Below are 16,402 nucleotides of genomic sequence, written 5' to 3' on the forward strand. Positions count from 1 at the left end.
GCACTAAGGTCCAGGCTAAGTCCAGCACTGCCCATGCCCTGCTCATCTTTTGGCCTCTCTCTCCCTCCCATGTCGTAGGCTCCTGCCCCGAGTTGCTTCACTGAGTCTTCTCTCACCGGGGAATATGCACAGCTTTGCTAAAATCTCAGTGGCCAGTAACTGTTGCATATTATGTTATAGGCCTGTTCAGCATTCCACTTTCCTCAAAGATCAGTCCCAGCCATGAACCTGGCGGCAATGCCGCTACTGCTGAGCAGCAGCTGTCTGAGCCCACCCTATCACCCTGGCTTTGTGGTACAATCTGAGTTCCAACATCAGCACTGCCGGACCTTCAACCTGCAGCTTTGCTGCTCCCTGGCCAAGGTCATTGAGCTGGAGTGGCTCAGATGAAGTAACTGACTATGAGTACATAAAATAATAAAATGTTTACCAATTACTTTTTTTTTAAAAACACATTTTAAAATTTCTATGATGTAGTATATGTTGAACGTTATATGCTGAATGTTACTGTGCTGCTTTATTGTTGCCTTATTTTTGTTGGCATCTGGGATCACATTAATTTTCAAATGTAAAATAGGGTCACATTGGAAAATAGTTTGGTAAGCGCTGTCATATACATACATTAATAATGGGAATTACCTATGAAAATCTACAATGCTGTGCAGGTAATGGGTGCTGCGCTGCCCTTACAGACTGGAGAGCATAATTAGGCGGCACGATGGCACAGTGGTTGGCACTGCTGCCTAACAGTGCCAGGGGCCCGGGTTCGATTCTGGACTTGAATTACTGTCTGTATGGAGTTTGCACATTCTCCCAGTGTCTGCATGGGTTTCCTCTGGGTGCTCCGGTTTCCACCCACAGTCCAAAGATGTGACGGTTAGGTGGACTAGTCAATGCTTGACCTAGATCGTGGCACACATGGGGTAGGATGTCCCACAAGATAGCAGGATTCAGAGAGCAGGATTTACTTCCTTTTCTTTCCTTCTCTGTTGCTGTCCTGCCTCATCATTAAGATATCTGGACTCAAAGCATGATGGCACTTGGATGTGGAAGATGTACTTGATGCCTTTGGGAATGATTGGCAGCAAGCTCCTCCCAGCCATTAATGTTAACAATGCTGTGCTTCAAGGAGAGCTTCAGAGTTTATTTGAAGCTTATTCTTTGTTCTCCCCAGGAATGCCGAAAACAAGGCAGGCCGGGGAGATGCTTTTCAGTTACCTGGACACAGTACCCAGTCAAATCTGGACACAGTATCCAGTCAATCATAGTTGATTTTGCAGACTTTTTGCCTGAATGCTTGTGGAGCTGGCTTTAAGAAGGACATTAGTATTGTTCAACAGTCCTCCCAGTGAATCCACAGGGTGCAGTGAAGGTTTGCTGATGACAACTGGCCTGTTGTCTTATTTTGTTGCCTTTTGGGGACCTTGCAAGTGTTTGACATGTACATATATACAATGGAAATGTCCACAAAGCAAAATCATATTGCAGCATTAGGATATCATACGTGTATACCCGCCCCCCCCCCCCCCCCAATCAGGCAGCTAATAGTAGGTGTTTGCAAAGAGATTGATTTTAACCTGGAATAAAAATAACACCAGAACAAGATCCTTCTGGAACACTTTTCTGAAATTTGATAAACTCTACAGGATTTTTTCCATGCTATAAATGAGGGCCAGGGAAACGATATGTTTCCTCTTTATAATTTACTCCTCTTGAATAATGCCATGATAAACCTTGAACTGTCCCATTGACATCAGCAGAGATAAATACTTTAAATTGAACTCTTCTTTTAAAGCTACTTGAATAAAGCACAAGAGCGAAATCTCACCCACAGAACTATATCGCAGTAAAGAATCAAAATTTGCAGAGATATCAGTCTATTGATGAGAAGAGGTCAGAGATTTTGAAGTTCTCTGCCCTGAATTATCAATATGCTTAAAACATGTTACATCTTTAACCTTTAGCAGTCCTGATGAAAAATAAGCAACCTGAAACATAAACTGTTTTTCTCTCCCCTCAGGTGCTGTCTAACCTGCTGAACATTTTAAGGATTTTCTGTTTTTAGTTGAGATTTCTACTGCCTGCTACATTTTGCTTATTTTATCAAGCTTTGAAAATTTAAGTAATTTATGATTAAGCCAGGGCGGCACGGTGGCACAGTGGTTAGCACTGCTGCTTCACACTCCAGGACTTGGGTCACTGTCTGGGCGGAGTTTGCACATTCTTCCCGTGTCTGCGTGGGTTTCCTCCGGGTACTCCAGTTTCCTCTCACACTCCAAGGATGTGCGGGTTCAGTGGATGGGACATGCTGAATTTCCCCTTAGTGTCTCGGGATGTGTAGGTTAGAGGGATTAACAGGGTAAATATGTGGGGTGACGGGGATAGGGCCTGGGTGGGATTATCAGTGCCGATCTAATGGGCCAAATGGCCTCCTTCGGCACTGTAGGGATTCTATGAATTTTGTACATCAATCTACTTTCCGTTTCTGTAGGACAACAGCTGCCATCCAATTGTGTAGCAATGGTTTTGATCATAGTGTTAAAAAGTTACAGCACAGCGTTGATGATGGACTTCCAGCTATTACTAGATTCCAAGCATCTTGATCTTATTCATGTCACAGGCTGGGGTGCCATCAAATCAATGTCCGATAGGTTTCAGGCAATATAAATGCCTGCAGCAAACAACCCGTGGTTTACGATTAAGCTCCTCCTGAAGTCGGTCCTGTCAGTGGCCGGAGCTGCTTTAATTATGTCCATGAACCACTGGGGACAGCCCACCTCGTTCTTCTTCAGGACCATCATTTTATAACTGGGAGCTATTATATGGAATAAATTTTCAGGTTTTTTTCCACTAAGAGGAGATGGTGGTCTAATGGTATTGTCACTGGACTAGTAATCCAGAGTCCCAGACTAATGCTCTGGGATCAGTGGTTCAGATCCTATCATGGAAGCCGGTGGAATTTTAAAAATTCAATGCTGGCCTTGAGAGTGATGCCCACATCCTGTGGCAGAATAAAAAATGCTGAAGCTACAGAGGTGGCATGATGACTCAGTGGTGGTCAGCACTTCTGCCTCACACCAGGCACCCAGGTTTGATTCTGGTCTTTGGTGACTGACTGTGTGGGGTTTGCACGTTCTCTCCATGCCTGCATAGATTTCCTCTGGATGCTCTGTTTCTTCCCACAGTCCAAAGAGGTGCAGGTTAGGTGGTGTGGCCCTGCTAAATTGTCCCTTAGTGTCAAAAGATGTGTATGTTAGGTGAATTAGCCATGGTAAATGTGCAGGGTTATGGGGAGAGGGAGGAAGGGACCTGGGTGGGATGCTCTTTCAGAGAGTCAGTGCAAACATGATGTGCCAAATGGCCTCCTTCTGCACTATATGTAGGGATTCTATGGTACCTTGTCACTTTCTCAATAACGACCCAAATTACCATGTATAAAATAATTGTCACCAGTATGTCAGCGAACATGGCAACCATTTTGTACAAAGCAGTATTTCATAAGCAATACGAAGAACAGTGGTCATTTTGCAGTATATTTAATAAACATAGCACACTAAACTTTCCATTACTAAGGCAGCTGAGACTCATTTTGAAGCGTGAGACAGAGGGAGCAAGTGAGAGACTGGTTTTGAAGTCAGTGGTGCGTTTTTAAAAAAAACTTTTATTAGCAGCCAAAACAATAAATACAGAATCAGGCAAATGCAATCCCACCTAGTTGCACAACAGTGGAGAGGCTTTGGAGGAGGATGGTATGGTCAACCACATCAGAGACTGCACACTAGTCCAGAAAGGATAATTTGCTGAAATTTCTGCATCGTAATAATCCTGTATGCCATAGAAGCAATGGTACAGGCTTTCAGAACATTCAGGCACAATCTGTTCTTTTGGTGGTCTAAGGGGAAGATTATTGGAATGCACTGACATACTAGTATTGTGTATGTTAGCAATGTATCGCATGTGCATTCAATTCATTATGTCAAAACATCTGAATAAGCAATGTTTCAATCACAATGCAAACAATAAAATTACTAAACGTCATTTTTTTTCAAAGATCCGCATTTCTTTTGTGTTTTTCATGACCCAAGGACATCTGAAATCACTTTACAGTCAATGAAGGACTTCTAAAGTGTAGTCATTGTTGAAATGTGGGGAAATGCAGCTTTGTACACAGCAAGCTCCCAAAATCAGCACTGTGCTAATCAGATAATCTGCTTTAAGTGATGTTGATTAAGGGATACATATTTGCCAGAATAACAGGAATAAGCCTCCTGCTCGTCTTCAGAATAGTGCTGCAAGATCTTTAACATCCGTCTTGGAGAGCAGACAGGACGTCAGTTTATGGTCTCATCTGAAAGACACCAATCCAACAGTGCAGTGCCGCCTCAGTACTGCATTAGAGTATCGGTCTAAATTGTTGTGCTCAACTTGTTGAAGTGGAATTTGAACCCATTACTAGATGCCACCCATGAGCCATAATTGGCACAACCCCTGTTGGAGGATGCATGGATATGAAAAATTTCCACAAACAGTGACATTTCTATTACTATTACTAAAGAGGTAGTGCTTGGTAAGCTAATGAGACTAAAGGTAGACAAGTCCCCGGGCCCGGATGGAATGCATCCCAGGGTACTGAAAGAAATGGCAGAAATAATAGCGGATGCGTTGGTTGTAATTTATCAAAATTCGCTGGACTCTGGGGAAGTGCTGGCTGATTGGAAAACAGCTAATGTGACGCCACTGTTTAAAAAATGAGGTAGACAAAAGGCGGGTAACTACAGGCCGGTTAGCTTAACGTCCGTAGTTGGGAAATTGCTGGAATCCATCATTAAAGAGGAAATAGCAGGACATCTGGAAAAAAATGGTTCGATCAAGCAGACGCAGCATGGATTCATGAAGGGAAAGTAGTGTTTGATGAATTTACTGGATTTTTATGAAGATGTAACGAGTGCGGTTGACAGAGGGGAACCGGTGGATGTGGTGTTTTTGGATTTCCAGAAGGCGTTCGATAAGGTGCCTCACAAAAGGTTGCTGCAGAAGATTAGGGTACACGGAGTTGGGGGTAAAGTGTTAGCGTGGATTGAGGATTGGCTAACTAACAGGAAGCAGAGAGTTGGAATAAATGGGTGTTTTTCTGGTTGGCAGTTGGTGACTAGTGGGGTGCCGCAGGGATCGGTGCTGGGGCCTCAACTGTTTACCATATACATAGACGATCTGGAGGAGGGGACCGAGTGTAGGGTAACAAAGTTTGCGGATGATACAAAGATGAGTGGGAAAGCGAATTACGTGGAGGACACAGAGTCTGCAGAGAGATTTGGATAGGCTAAGTGAGTGGGCGAGGATCTGGCAGATGGAGTATAACATTGACAAGTGTGAGGTCATCCACTTTGGAAGGAATAATAGTAAAATGGACTATTATTTAAACGGTGAAAAATTACAACATGCTACTGTACAGAGGGACCTGGGGGTCCTTGTGCATGAATCGCAAAAACTCAGTTTGCAGGTGCAGCAGGTGATCAAGAAGGCAAATGTAATGTTAGCCTTTATCGCGAAGGGGATGGAGTATAAAAGCAGGGAGGTCTTGCTGCAATTGTACAAGGTACTGGTGAGGCCGCAACTGGAGTACTGTGTGCAATTTTGGTCCCCTTATTTGCGGTAGGATGTATTGGCCTTGGAGGGAGTACAGAGAAGGTTCACCAGGTTGATACCGGAGATGAGGGGGTTAGCTTATGAGGAGAGATCGAGTAGATTGGGCCTGTACTCATTGGAGTTTAGAAGGCTGAAGGGAGATCTTATAGAGACATATAAGATAATGAAGGGACTCGACAGGGTAGAGGCAGAGAGATTCTTTCCACTTAGAAAGGAAACAAGATCTAGAGGACACAGCCTCAAAATAAGGGGGAGTCAGTTTAGGACAGAGTTGAGGAGGAACTTTTTCTCTCAGAGGGTAGTGAATCTCTGGAATTCTCGGCCCATTGAAGCAGTGCAGGCTACCTCGTTAGATATGTTTAAGTCACAGGTAGATAGATTTCTGATCAATAAGGGAATTAAGGGTTATGGGGAGCAGGCGGGTAAGTGGAACTAAACCACTATCAGATCAGCCATGATTTTATTGAATGGCGGGGCAGGCTCGTGGGGCTAGATGGCTACACCTGCCCCTATTTCTTATGTTCTTATTTCATCATTCTGCAATTTGTAACAAAAATCTAACGTTTTTGTTATCTTCATTTCAGTGACGAGTTCTATAAGTAGTGTGCAAAGCACTTGAGGTTTTAGCCATTTTATTCTTGCTAAATCTGATATATAATGCTCTTTTTTAGATATTCTGTCAAGTTCAGATGGCACAGGTCAGATGCTGGCATTCATTACAAGCAAAACTAGCGGGTGCCAATGATTTGAGTGTTTATTAATTCTTTAAAAATGTAATTATTATTAGATACTTGAATATAAACTACAGTACTCGTATGAATTCTCACATAGAAAATACCTAACCCCTGCACCCAATTTGCCATTTGTTTTATTAAGCCAAATTTAAAAAGGAATACATGATGAAAAGTGAAAAAGTAGTTCAAATAGAGTCAATGATATTCCTGTGGTGGTGCCCAGAATTTTGCTTCGACAATGAAGAATTTACAATTGTGATTAACATACTTATGAATGATTGCATAATAAAATAGTATCCGTGTTGCTATGTATACACAGTAAAGATGTTGAACACTGCCGCGCTTCTCTGCAATGCAAGAGCCATTATGAATCCAGCACAATTTAAATACAAAAATGATAGGAGCATAACTGAAAATATAAAGGAAAAACAAAGTATTATCCACCGGCATAGTGTCAAAGCATGATTTGAAATAATCTGAAAAGCAAAAATTTGGACTTATTTTTATTGATATAAGGGTGGGAACTATAAACATTCCTGAATACTGAAAAGTGAATTATGTATTTCTCCAAAAAGATGTTTGTCTCCTAAGAGATAGAAGTTATAATTTTAGGACAAGTATAGCTCCAAAATAATTATACCATCTGTCATGAGAGTAGATTAAATATGTAGCCTATGAATGTGAGGAATTGAAGGAATTTAAAAGGAGGCGTTGTGGCCTTTCCCAGTCTGCTGAATGCAAAACTTTCATGGGGAAATAAACTCCAAATCAGCAATTCCCAAGCTGTGACCCCAATTCAAGAAACAGAAACAATGAATAGGATCACAAGTACTAAAATCATGATTATTTCATATGGTAAGCTCAAGCCAACATACATACATATATACATACAAGCCTCATCGATCTTATTTCTGCGTGACAGCTGCTACTGAAATGACACACCCATTTCTGGGAAATTGCAGTTTTTTTCTAGTTACACCTACAGTCAAATAAATGTCATATGATAATCGACCATCACAGCCACCTGGATGCACATTGTGCATTTCTCCTCCTCCTCTTCTCCCCCCTCCCCTCCCCCCAATTCAGATGTGACAAAGTTCAATTGGGCCCAAAACACCTTTCAGCCTGACGACATGGATTTGCCTGCAGCTGAAACTGAACAGCTTATTTGAAATTTTGTGTGATTTCTGCACAAAGAAAATCACGTTTCAGAGTTTCTCTGTCAGATTTTTGGTACACTGAAGACATTGCAAATCACGTACAAAGTGACGGTTCCTTTTTCCAATGAGTATTTGTCTGAAGTTGTATTTAATTTATTTAACCTTCTTGAAATCTCAATATCAATCAATCCTGGACCTCTCACATGTAATATCAACTACATTGCCAGATTTTGAGAAACTGTGCATGGCCATGCGTCTCAGTGGGCCTGAGGAGTGAGTACATAAAATAATTACATTTTTATGAAGACTTTAAAAACAGTTCTTCACATTTAGATTATGTATGTGTTCATCTATAATACTCAATCTTTAATGATTATTCACTGAATGTTATAGTGCTGCATTTTGTTGTTTTGTTTTTGCTTGCAGTCAGGGGGTCACATTAATTTTTAAGTGTTAAAACGGGGCTGTGGTAGAAAGTAGCTTGGGAAACACTGCTCTACATATTGGTTAAACTGAAGATTTGTCAAATTTATTAAAATTATGAATTATGATGCTGACTCAAATGTAATATCATACCACATGGATAGAATACCTGATTGTAATTTTGTAGAGCTGACGAAGGAAAGGAAGGCTAGAAACAACCTGACCAGGAAGAAACATTGAACTGGGCACTTTTAGGTTTCTTTGGCACAATGGCCACATACTGGATGTCACACAGCAAAGGTGTAAAGTAAATTCTAAGCAAATAAGTGATAAGGCAATTAAACTATGCTGGCCAATCTGCAGTGATATTACGCGCAGATTTATATGAATTGGATTCCAATCTGACCTTAATGCTGCTGGTCACTAATGCTTCTCTGGAAAGTGGCCAACAGAAAGTACAATGGTTTCTGATTCTGCAATTTCACTGGTCAAATTTCCTCAACAGCACTACAATCACAATGCGCAAAAAAAACCACACACAAAACTGACAGAAGGAAAAACAAAGTCAACGACAAAAAGGAATCTAAGTGCATTCCTGTGTCGCATATGCTGGCTGTAAAAGCAGGAGACCAACAGAAGAGAGTAATGTTTGGAAGCAATTCAGGCATTTGTAATCAGATGAGATTTGGTGCAAAAATGCAGTGCGCATCTGTACTTCAGCTCACTCTTCAACAAATGCAAACTGAATGTTTAATTGCAGTGGAGTAATGTCTGATAAACAGGAATGGCCACCAAAACACTGATACATTTGGTTTAAGCTTATCCCATTATGTTTAATCCCCAGACCACTGATGCACATCTATAGCATTTTCAGGACTACAGGAAAACATAAAACATGTAGGACTAATTGGACAGCTCTGTTAAAGAGTTGGCCACGTGCATGATAGGGAAAATAGCCTGTGCTTTATGATTGTAAAGGAGGGACAATATATTCTTAGAATACACAGAAATATCCATATAGGCTGGTTGGTAAATGGAATATACACCACTCACATTAATATACAACTCAAAAATAAAGGCACTCATGAATTACTAAGTTCATAGTCATTTGATAGAACACATCATACAGCACATCATCATCAAGGATGAATACTATATGTTGTTCTGTCTATTATTAGCAGTGAAGTCTCAGGATTAATATCTAGTATGAATTTTTCACATTCATATAATTGTCAAGGGACCAAAAGTGGCACCACCTTTGAGGTCACCTCAGATGCACTATGTCAGTGCTCTTTGTTGCACTGAATACTTTACACGGCTCAACTTGCTAGATCAACTGTAATTCAAAACAACCTGAAGAAAGAACCTCCATAAGATAACAATTTGCCAAACTTTGGATATCCCAAAAAACTTTTCATCCATTGAGTTGTTTGCTGGAAGTGCAGTGACGTAATACACTTAAAAGGGTCGGGGGGCGGGGGTGGAATCTCAGCCTTATGAAGCAATTCTCATGGACCATAGTTTTTTAAAAATCAATTACCCCTTCCTCTAACCATTTATTTGTTCAATTTGGCCCCTTTTCAGTTCCTTCTTTCTGCATCTCCACTTTCTCTTATACTTGCTCTCATCGACATTTCTGGAATCAATTTACTTCCGATTCTTGCTTCATTCTCAAATATCACCACCATTGGAAAACACCCAATATATTTAATGTCCAACACTATTTTGCTACGTAAACTAAAAGTACTAGCGGATCTCCTGTAAAAAACTGAAATCAAACATGACTGTATTGTAAAGGAACGTTGAAATGTGGTGTTGAAATGTGCAAGAGTGGTGCAAATCTCCAAAACTTTCAAAAGAAGTTGCTTGATCCTCTGCCCAGATACAGTAAACTAATGTTTTCCTTATTAAATTTTCAACAAATCGCTTCTCGGCCTTTTGGCTGGGATCAAGTGTAGTATGGATCGCCTGCGCTTGGTTGAGGTCATTGGGTTGCGCTGGGGCTTCATGTGTTTCATATGAAGCAATTTTTAAAAGCGGCATCTCGGCCTTTTGGCTAAGATGCAAATGAGCTCAAGTCTTGGAGGAGGATCCTCCCCCTTCTCCAATCAGCTTGACTCATGTAGATCAGGCCCAGGACAGGGTGGTTTTGGTCTCCCGTCCTGTCTTGTCAGCCTGGATCTGAAATGTCTCAACTTGTTGAGACTCTGAATTGGATTTGATTTGATTGAATTGGAAAAGTATAAAAAAAAACTAATGTTTTCCTTATTAAATGTTCAACAAATTGAGATAGCAAATTATTAGGAAGACAGTGGTGTATTGGTAATGTCACTGGACTAGTAATCCAGAGGCCCAAGGTGATATTCTAGGGACACCAATCCAAATCCCATTTCAGTAACTGGTGGAATTTTAAATGCCAAATGAATAAATCTGGAATTGAAAATTAATCTTAATAATGGTGTCATGAATCTATCATTGATTGTCAGAAAAACCAATCTCATTCATTAATGTCCTTCACGTAAGGAAATCTGCTGTCCTTGCCTGGCCAGGTCTACACGTAACTCCAGACCCACAGCAATGGGGTTGACTCTTATTTGCTTTTGAAATGGCCTAGCAAGTCACTCAGTTTTATCAAATAGATAAGAGAAGGACTGTAGCAGTTCAAGATGGCAATTCCCAATTACCTTCTCAAGGGCTTGCCAGTGACATCCATGAAGGAATTTTAAAAAGCTACATGATTTTGGGATTTCACCACAAAATAAAAGCAGAGGCTGCCATCTGAAGTACAAATTGAAGTGTTGGTTTTCCTGTAATGAGCTTTACCTAAAAAGGTTTGAAAACGTCTCCTCCAATTTGTTTCCAAATCATTTTGAAAAGCAAAACCATATCAGAGGAACGCAACAAAGGTTTTTAAAAAAATGAAAACCCCTCTCTCTCATTTGGAGCAGCTATTTATGATCTCTCAGTATAAATAAAATACAGGCACTATAATATCCTTTGCCTGCTTCGCACTCTTGGCAATTGTGCCTTAAACATGCCTTTTGCCTCTCCTTGTAACATCTCTGAAGCGAAAAGTGCAGAGAAATTAGTTTTTCTTTTAAATGGTACAACTTGCCAACACACTTCACAAAGATGCAATCAAAGAAATGGGGGTAGGAGGGCGCGGTTGAGACAAGATGATGCTGGGATGGATGGCTAAACTCTTGGTTAAAGACATAGGTTTTCAGAAGGATCTTGAAGGAGAAGTGGGAGCTGAAGAGGCCAAATGATTTAGTGAGCAAAGTTCAGAATAAGGAACCTTGGTGGCTGAAATCATAGAAACCCTACAGTACAGAAAGAGGCCATTCGGCCCATCGAGTCTGCACCGACCACAATCCCACCCAGGCCCTACCCCCATATCCCTCCATATTTTACCCACTAATCCCTCTAACCTATGCATCTCAGGACACTAAGGGGCAATTTTAGCATGGCCAATCAACCTAACCCACACATCTTTGGACTGTGGGAGGAAACCGGAGCACCCGGAGGAAACCCACGCAGACACGAGGAGAATGTGCAAACTCCACACAGACAGTGACCCAAGCTGGGAATTGAACCCAGGTCCCTGGAGCTGTGAAGCAGCAGTGCTAACCACTGTGCTACCATGCCGCCCGGTACTAGAGTATGGCTCCACGTAATGGACAAAATGAGTTATAAAATGTAGTGGTTCCAACAATGATGTTGGTTGAGGGATAAATGCTGATCAAGACACAGTACATCCCTCTACTTCTTCACATAGTGTAATGGAATCTTGTATGTCCCCAAGAGGAAAGATGGGTCTCAGTTGAATGTCTCAGAAATGTCAAATTATGTACTTAGGTCTCGAGAGTGAACCTTGCATCCATGAGCTTTGATGTAAAAGTGAGAATACGCAAGCGAGTTCCACAAAACTAGTTTAAAAATTACTTAAATGATCAACTTGATTTCAGCTTCTAATAGCAGGAAATTAATAGCTACTAATTATTCCTCTAGTACTTTAGTACTAGTCATGGGCGAGGAGGATGCACAAGTGGTTGGTGTCAGTGATAGAAGGTTCATAAAGGGGAATGGAGAAGATTACAAATATAGTGAAGGCCAGTAAATAATGGGATTGCCATGACAATTAGAATTTCTAGTCTGAGGCGTTGGAAAATCAAGAGTTAATAGTAGGTACTGAGGACAAGACTCAAATGATAAGCGAACAGGTGCAAGATTGGTAACACCAGAAAAAGTTAAATTTCACTGTTGTTTCAAAATAACTTAAGAAAAAAACTCAAATGCAGTTATTGCCCAAGTAAACAATCTTTTTTTTGTGCTGAAAAATATTACAATCTAATTCATTATGAAAGTTTCTCCACAATATGTGCAGTCAAGCCTGCAACACCTTTAGGAATTGCAGGTCTCAATAGAGAAATGCAGTGAAATACAAGTAGAAAGAAATGTCATTTCTACTGGCATGATATCATAATGGTAGCGACATCACAATGCACCAACTGACTTTTACAACAATCGCTTGAACTAATGTTTTCAATTGAAAAACAATTTTTAGATAATTTGAAATAACTGCTCAAAAAAAGTCAGCCTCACCAATAGAGATGCTTAACATGGATAAGAAAGAACAGAACCTATATTTATCCATATTGAGGCATAAAGCATTCCCAAATATTCAACAAATAATTGACAATGCTAGGAGAAATCCAGTAAAATTTACAAAAAATATTTTTCCACTAGTAAGCTATAAAGAGCAATTTATTGTCCGAAAAAGCAGCATATCAAGAATTTCAAATGAACACTCAAAGCATAAGTGGTCGTTTACAACTCCTGGAAACAATCCATAAGTCAACAGCTTATTCCTTGCATCAAAACACCAGAGAGATGGTTTAATTTAAAATCTTTTGCAGTTAAATCACAAGTTTTAAATCCCATTTTTAAGGTTAATTGAAATTTGGAAGGGAAAGGAAACAATTTAAAACATGTATTTATATAATGTCTTATCACTTGCAGTGTGCAGGCACTGTTATTCAGGCGAACACAAAACATATTAACACACAGCCAAGTCCCCAGCAACAACTTGATTGAGGGGATGGCAGGAAAACTTTGTTCTTCAAATTGTGCCACAGAATCTTTTAATGAGGTAAACAAGCAGACCTTGTGTAATCCTAAAAAAAAATACCATCAGAACATTTTGAACAAATGTACGTTGCGCCATATCTTATTTCAATGTTATTCAAAACAACATCTTGCTGGCATGGCATCAAATAATATTGCAACATGTAAAGCATGCTGTAACAAAATATTGTTAAATTTTGGTTTCAAATATGAAATCATAGCAGAAATTAAAAATGACAATGTACAATAAGATCTTTTAACAAAATTGTGCTACCCAATGTTCAGAAATTCTTTTACAAACATTCCTCTGAATATTTGCAGAGGAAATAAAACAAGTAAAATCACATTTGGTAAAAGACTTCACTCTTTAGATCATCTTCCACATATATATCCAATAAAAACCAATATTAATCTACTAATACAAGGCCATTTCCCAGCCAAATGTTCAAAAAAAAATCAATTCTCAGGCTACTGCCATGCAACTCTAAAGATGGTGATCAACAGGGGCACAAAATCCACTGCAAAATCAGAAATATATTGTGATCTAATAGGCTCAGACTAAATATTTCTTAAGTGCTTTTTCTTAAAAGACAAGAAAATCATAAACATGTTCAAAAGTATAATAATTTGTTGGTATCGAAGACTATTTTATATATCAGCACTTCCTTATCGACACAGATCAAACTTTGCCAATAGGTTCCTGATGAACTGATTTATAAGGAAAGAAACAACTGCTGTTTAAGTAGGAAGGTATTCTTACTTTTTTTTCAAAATATTTTCAATCACACATCCTATACACTTCAAAAAGTTATTTCAAATGCCAAGTATTTAAGTACAAGCGTAAAGCCATGACTAAGCACCCAGGGTAGGATCTGCCAATTACTCAACAAACTGCCCATAAAAACTATTTAAGAAACAAATTGCCCACAAAAACTATCAGCATGGAGACAGAGTGGGGAAAGAACTGAGTTATTAATGTAATATGAGCCAAATTGACACTGAATTTTAATCCAAATAGCGGTTTATATATCAGCACTTCCTTATCGACACAGATCAAACTTTGTCAACAGGGAAAAGTGTCGTGTCATAGTCAGCTGCACCTCAGACACAGAGCAACACAATATTTCATCCAGTGAAAGGTCAGACAAAAGCAGCTTTTCCAAATCCATTATTTTCCATCCTTCCTCCACCTTCAGTTAAGATTGGTGAGGTAGTAACAAAGAGCTACCGTTGGTTCCCCAGGGATTTACTTCTATTTTTAACCGGCCTTTTATTTTAATCACCAGCAGGTTTAGGGCCGGGGGAAGGTGGCCGAGGCTCGGCCGGGAGAGGATTAGCTGTGGCGGGGAGAGAGGGGATGTGGAGCCGGATGCTGATCCGGGGGGGGGGGGGGGGGAGTTTAACACAAACTCTCACTCACGTTGACAGTTTTCTGGTCCAGAATAAAACTCCAGGCCACAGCTCCCGGAGCTGCACGGCCCGGCCCAGGTTCTCCTTGATCTGGCCCAGGATGGAGTTGGACTCCTGCTCCAGGCGCTCCGAGTACGGCAGCAGCTGGTTGTACAGGATCTCCTTCTGCGGCCTGAAGCCCAGCGCCTCCTCCCGCCGCCGCCGCCGCCTCCACTCGCTGCCCTCCCCCACGCTCATGTCGAGCTCTGGGCCGGGGCCCGGCTCCGGCTCGCCGGCCGGCCCCGTCTCGCCGCCTTCCCACTGCCGCTCCTGATCCATCTGAGAGACAGGCCGAGGGCGGCGGATGTGAGAGAGCGGAGCGGCCCATCACCCACTGACACACTTCCGCTGCCCCGGCCAATCAACCGCCCAGCCCCCCCCCCCCCCCCGGGGGGGGAAATGGAGGGATGAAGGGGGGGGGGAAATGGAGGGATGAAGGGGGGGGGGGGGGGAGGGATGAAGGGGGGGGGGGGGAGGGATGAAGGGGGGGGGGGGGGAGGGATGAAGGGGGGGGGGGGAGGGATGAAGGGGGGGGGGGGGGAGGGATGAAGGGGGGGGGGGGGAGGGATGAAGGGGGGGGGGGGGGGAGGGATGAAGGGGGGGGGGGGAGGGATGAAGGGGGGGGGGGGGAGGGATGAAGGGGGGGGGGGGGAGGGATGAAGGGGGGGGGGGGGAGGGATGAAGGGGGGGGGGGGAGGGATGAAGGGGGGGGGGGGGAGGGATGAAGGGGGGGGGGGGGAGGGATGAAGGGGGGGGGGGGGGAGGGATGAAGGGGGGGGGAGGGATGAAGGGGGGGGGGAGGGATGAAGGGGGGGGGGAGGGATGAAGGGGGGGGGGGGAGGGATGAAGGGGGGGGGGAGGGATGAAGGGGGGGGGGAGGGATGAAGGGGGGGGGGGGAGGGATGAAGGGGGGGGGGGGGAGGGATGAAGGGGGGGGGGGGGAGGGATGAAGGGGGGGGGGGAGGGATGAAGGGGGGGGGGAGGGATGAAGGGGGGGGGGGAGGGATGAAGGGGGGGGGGGAGGGATGAAGGGGGGGGGGGGAGGGATGAAGGGGGGGGGGGAGGGATGAAGGGGGGGGGGAGGGATGAAGGGGGGGGGGGAGGGATGAAGGGGGGGAGGGGTAGGGGGGAGGGGATGAAGGGGGGGGGAGGGATGAAGGGGGGGGGGAGGGATGAAGGGGGGGGGGAGGGATGAAGGGGGGGAGGGATGAAGGGGGGGGGGAGGGATGAAGGGGGGGGGGGGAGGGATGAAGGGGGGGGGGAGGGATGAAGGGGGGGGGGGGAGGGATGAAGGGGGGGGGGAGGGATGAAGGGGGGGGGGGAGGGATGAAGGGGGGGGGGGAGGGATGAAGGGGGGGGGGAGGGATGAAGGGGGGGGGGGGATGAAGGGGGGGGGGGGGGGAGGGATGAAGGGGGGGGGGGGAGGGATGAAGGGGGGGGGGGGGAGGGATGAAGGGGGGGGGGGGGAGGGATGAAGGGGGGGGGGGGGGGGGGGATAGGGGGGGGGGGGGGGAGGGATGAGGGGGGGGGGGGGGGGGAGGGATGAGGGGGGGGGGGGGGGGAGGGCTGAAGGGGGGGGGGGGAGGGATGAAGGGGGGGGGGGGGGAGGGATGAAGGGGGGGGGGGGGAGGGATGAGGGGGGGGGGGGGGGGAGGGATGAAAGGGGGGGGGGAGGGATGAAGGGGGGGGGGGAGGGATGAAGGGGGGGGGGGGAGGGGATGAGGGGGGGGGAGGGTGGGGGGGGGGGGGGGGAGGAGGGATGAAGGGGGGGGGGGGGAGGGGGGGGGGGGAGGAGGGATGAGGGGGGAAGGAGGAGGAGGGGATGTGGGAGGGGGGGGGGTAGGAGGTGTAGAAGGAGTAGAA

At 44.1% G+C, this 16,402-nt stretch overlaps 1 protein-coding gene across 2 annotated transcripts in view; it reads right to left on the reverse strand.

Moving 5' to 3' along the window:
• The window catches only part of LOC144504497 (proteasome activator complex subunit 4-like), a 152,361-nt gene extending 137,495 nt beyond the window's left edge, over positions 1-14,866 (reverse strand). For both annotated transcript variants that reach the window (XM_078229852.1, XM_078229851.1), the window contains exon 1: positions 14,511-14,866. In XM_078229852.1, the coding sequence (XP_078085978.1) occupies positions 14,511-14,818 (308 nt within the window). In that variant the 5' untranslated portion in view covers positions 14,819-14,866. The remainder of the gene's footprint in view (positions 1-14,510) is intronic.
• Positions 14,867-16,402: the final 1,536 nt, after the last annotated feature.

The sequence above is a fragment of the Mustelus asterias genome, chromosome 15 (genome assembly GCF_964213995.1).
Source record: "Mustelus asterias chromosome 15, sMusAst1.hap1.1, whole genome shotgun sequence".
NCBI lineage: Eukaryota > Metazoa > Chordata > Chondrichthyes > Carcharhiniformes > Triakidae > Mustelus > Mustelus asterias.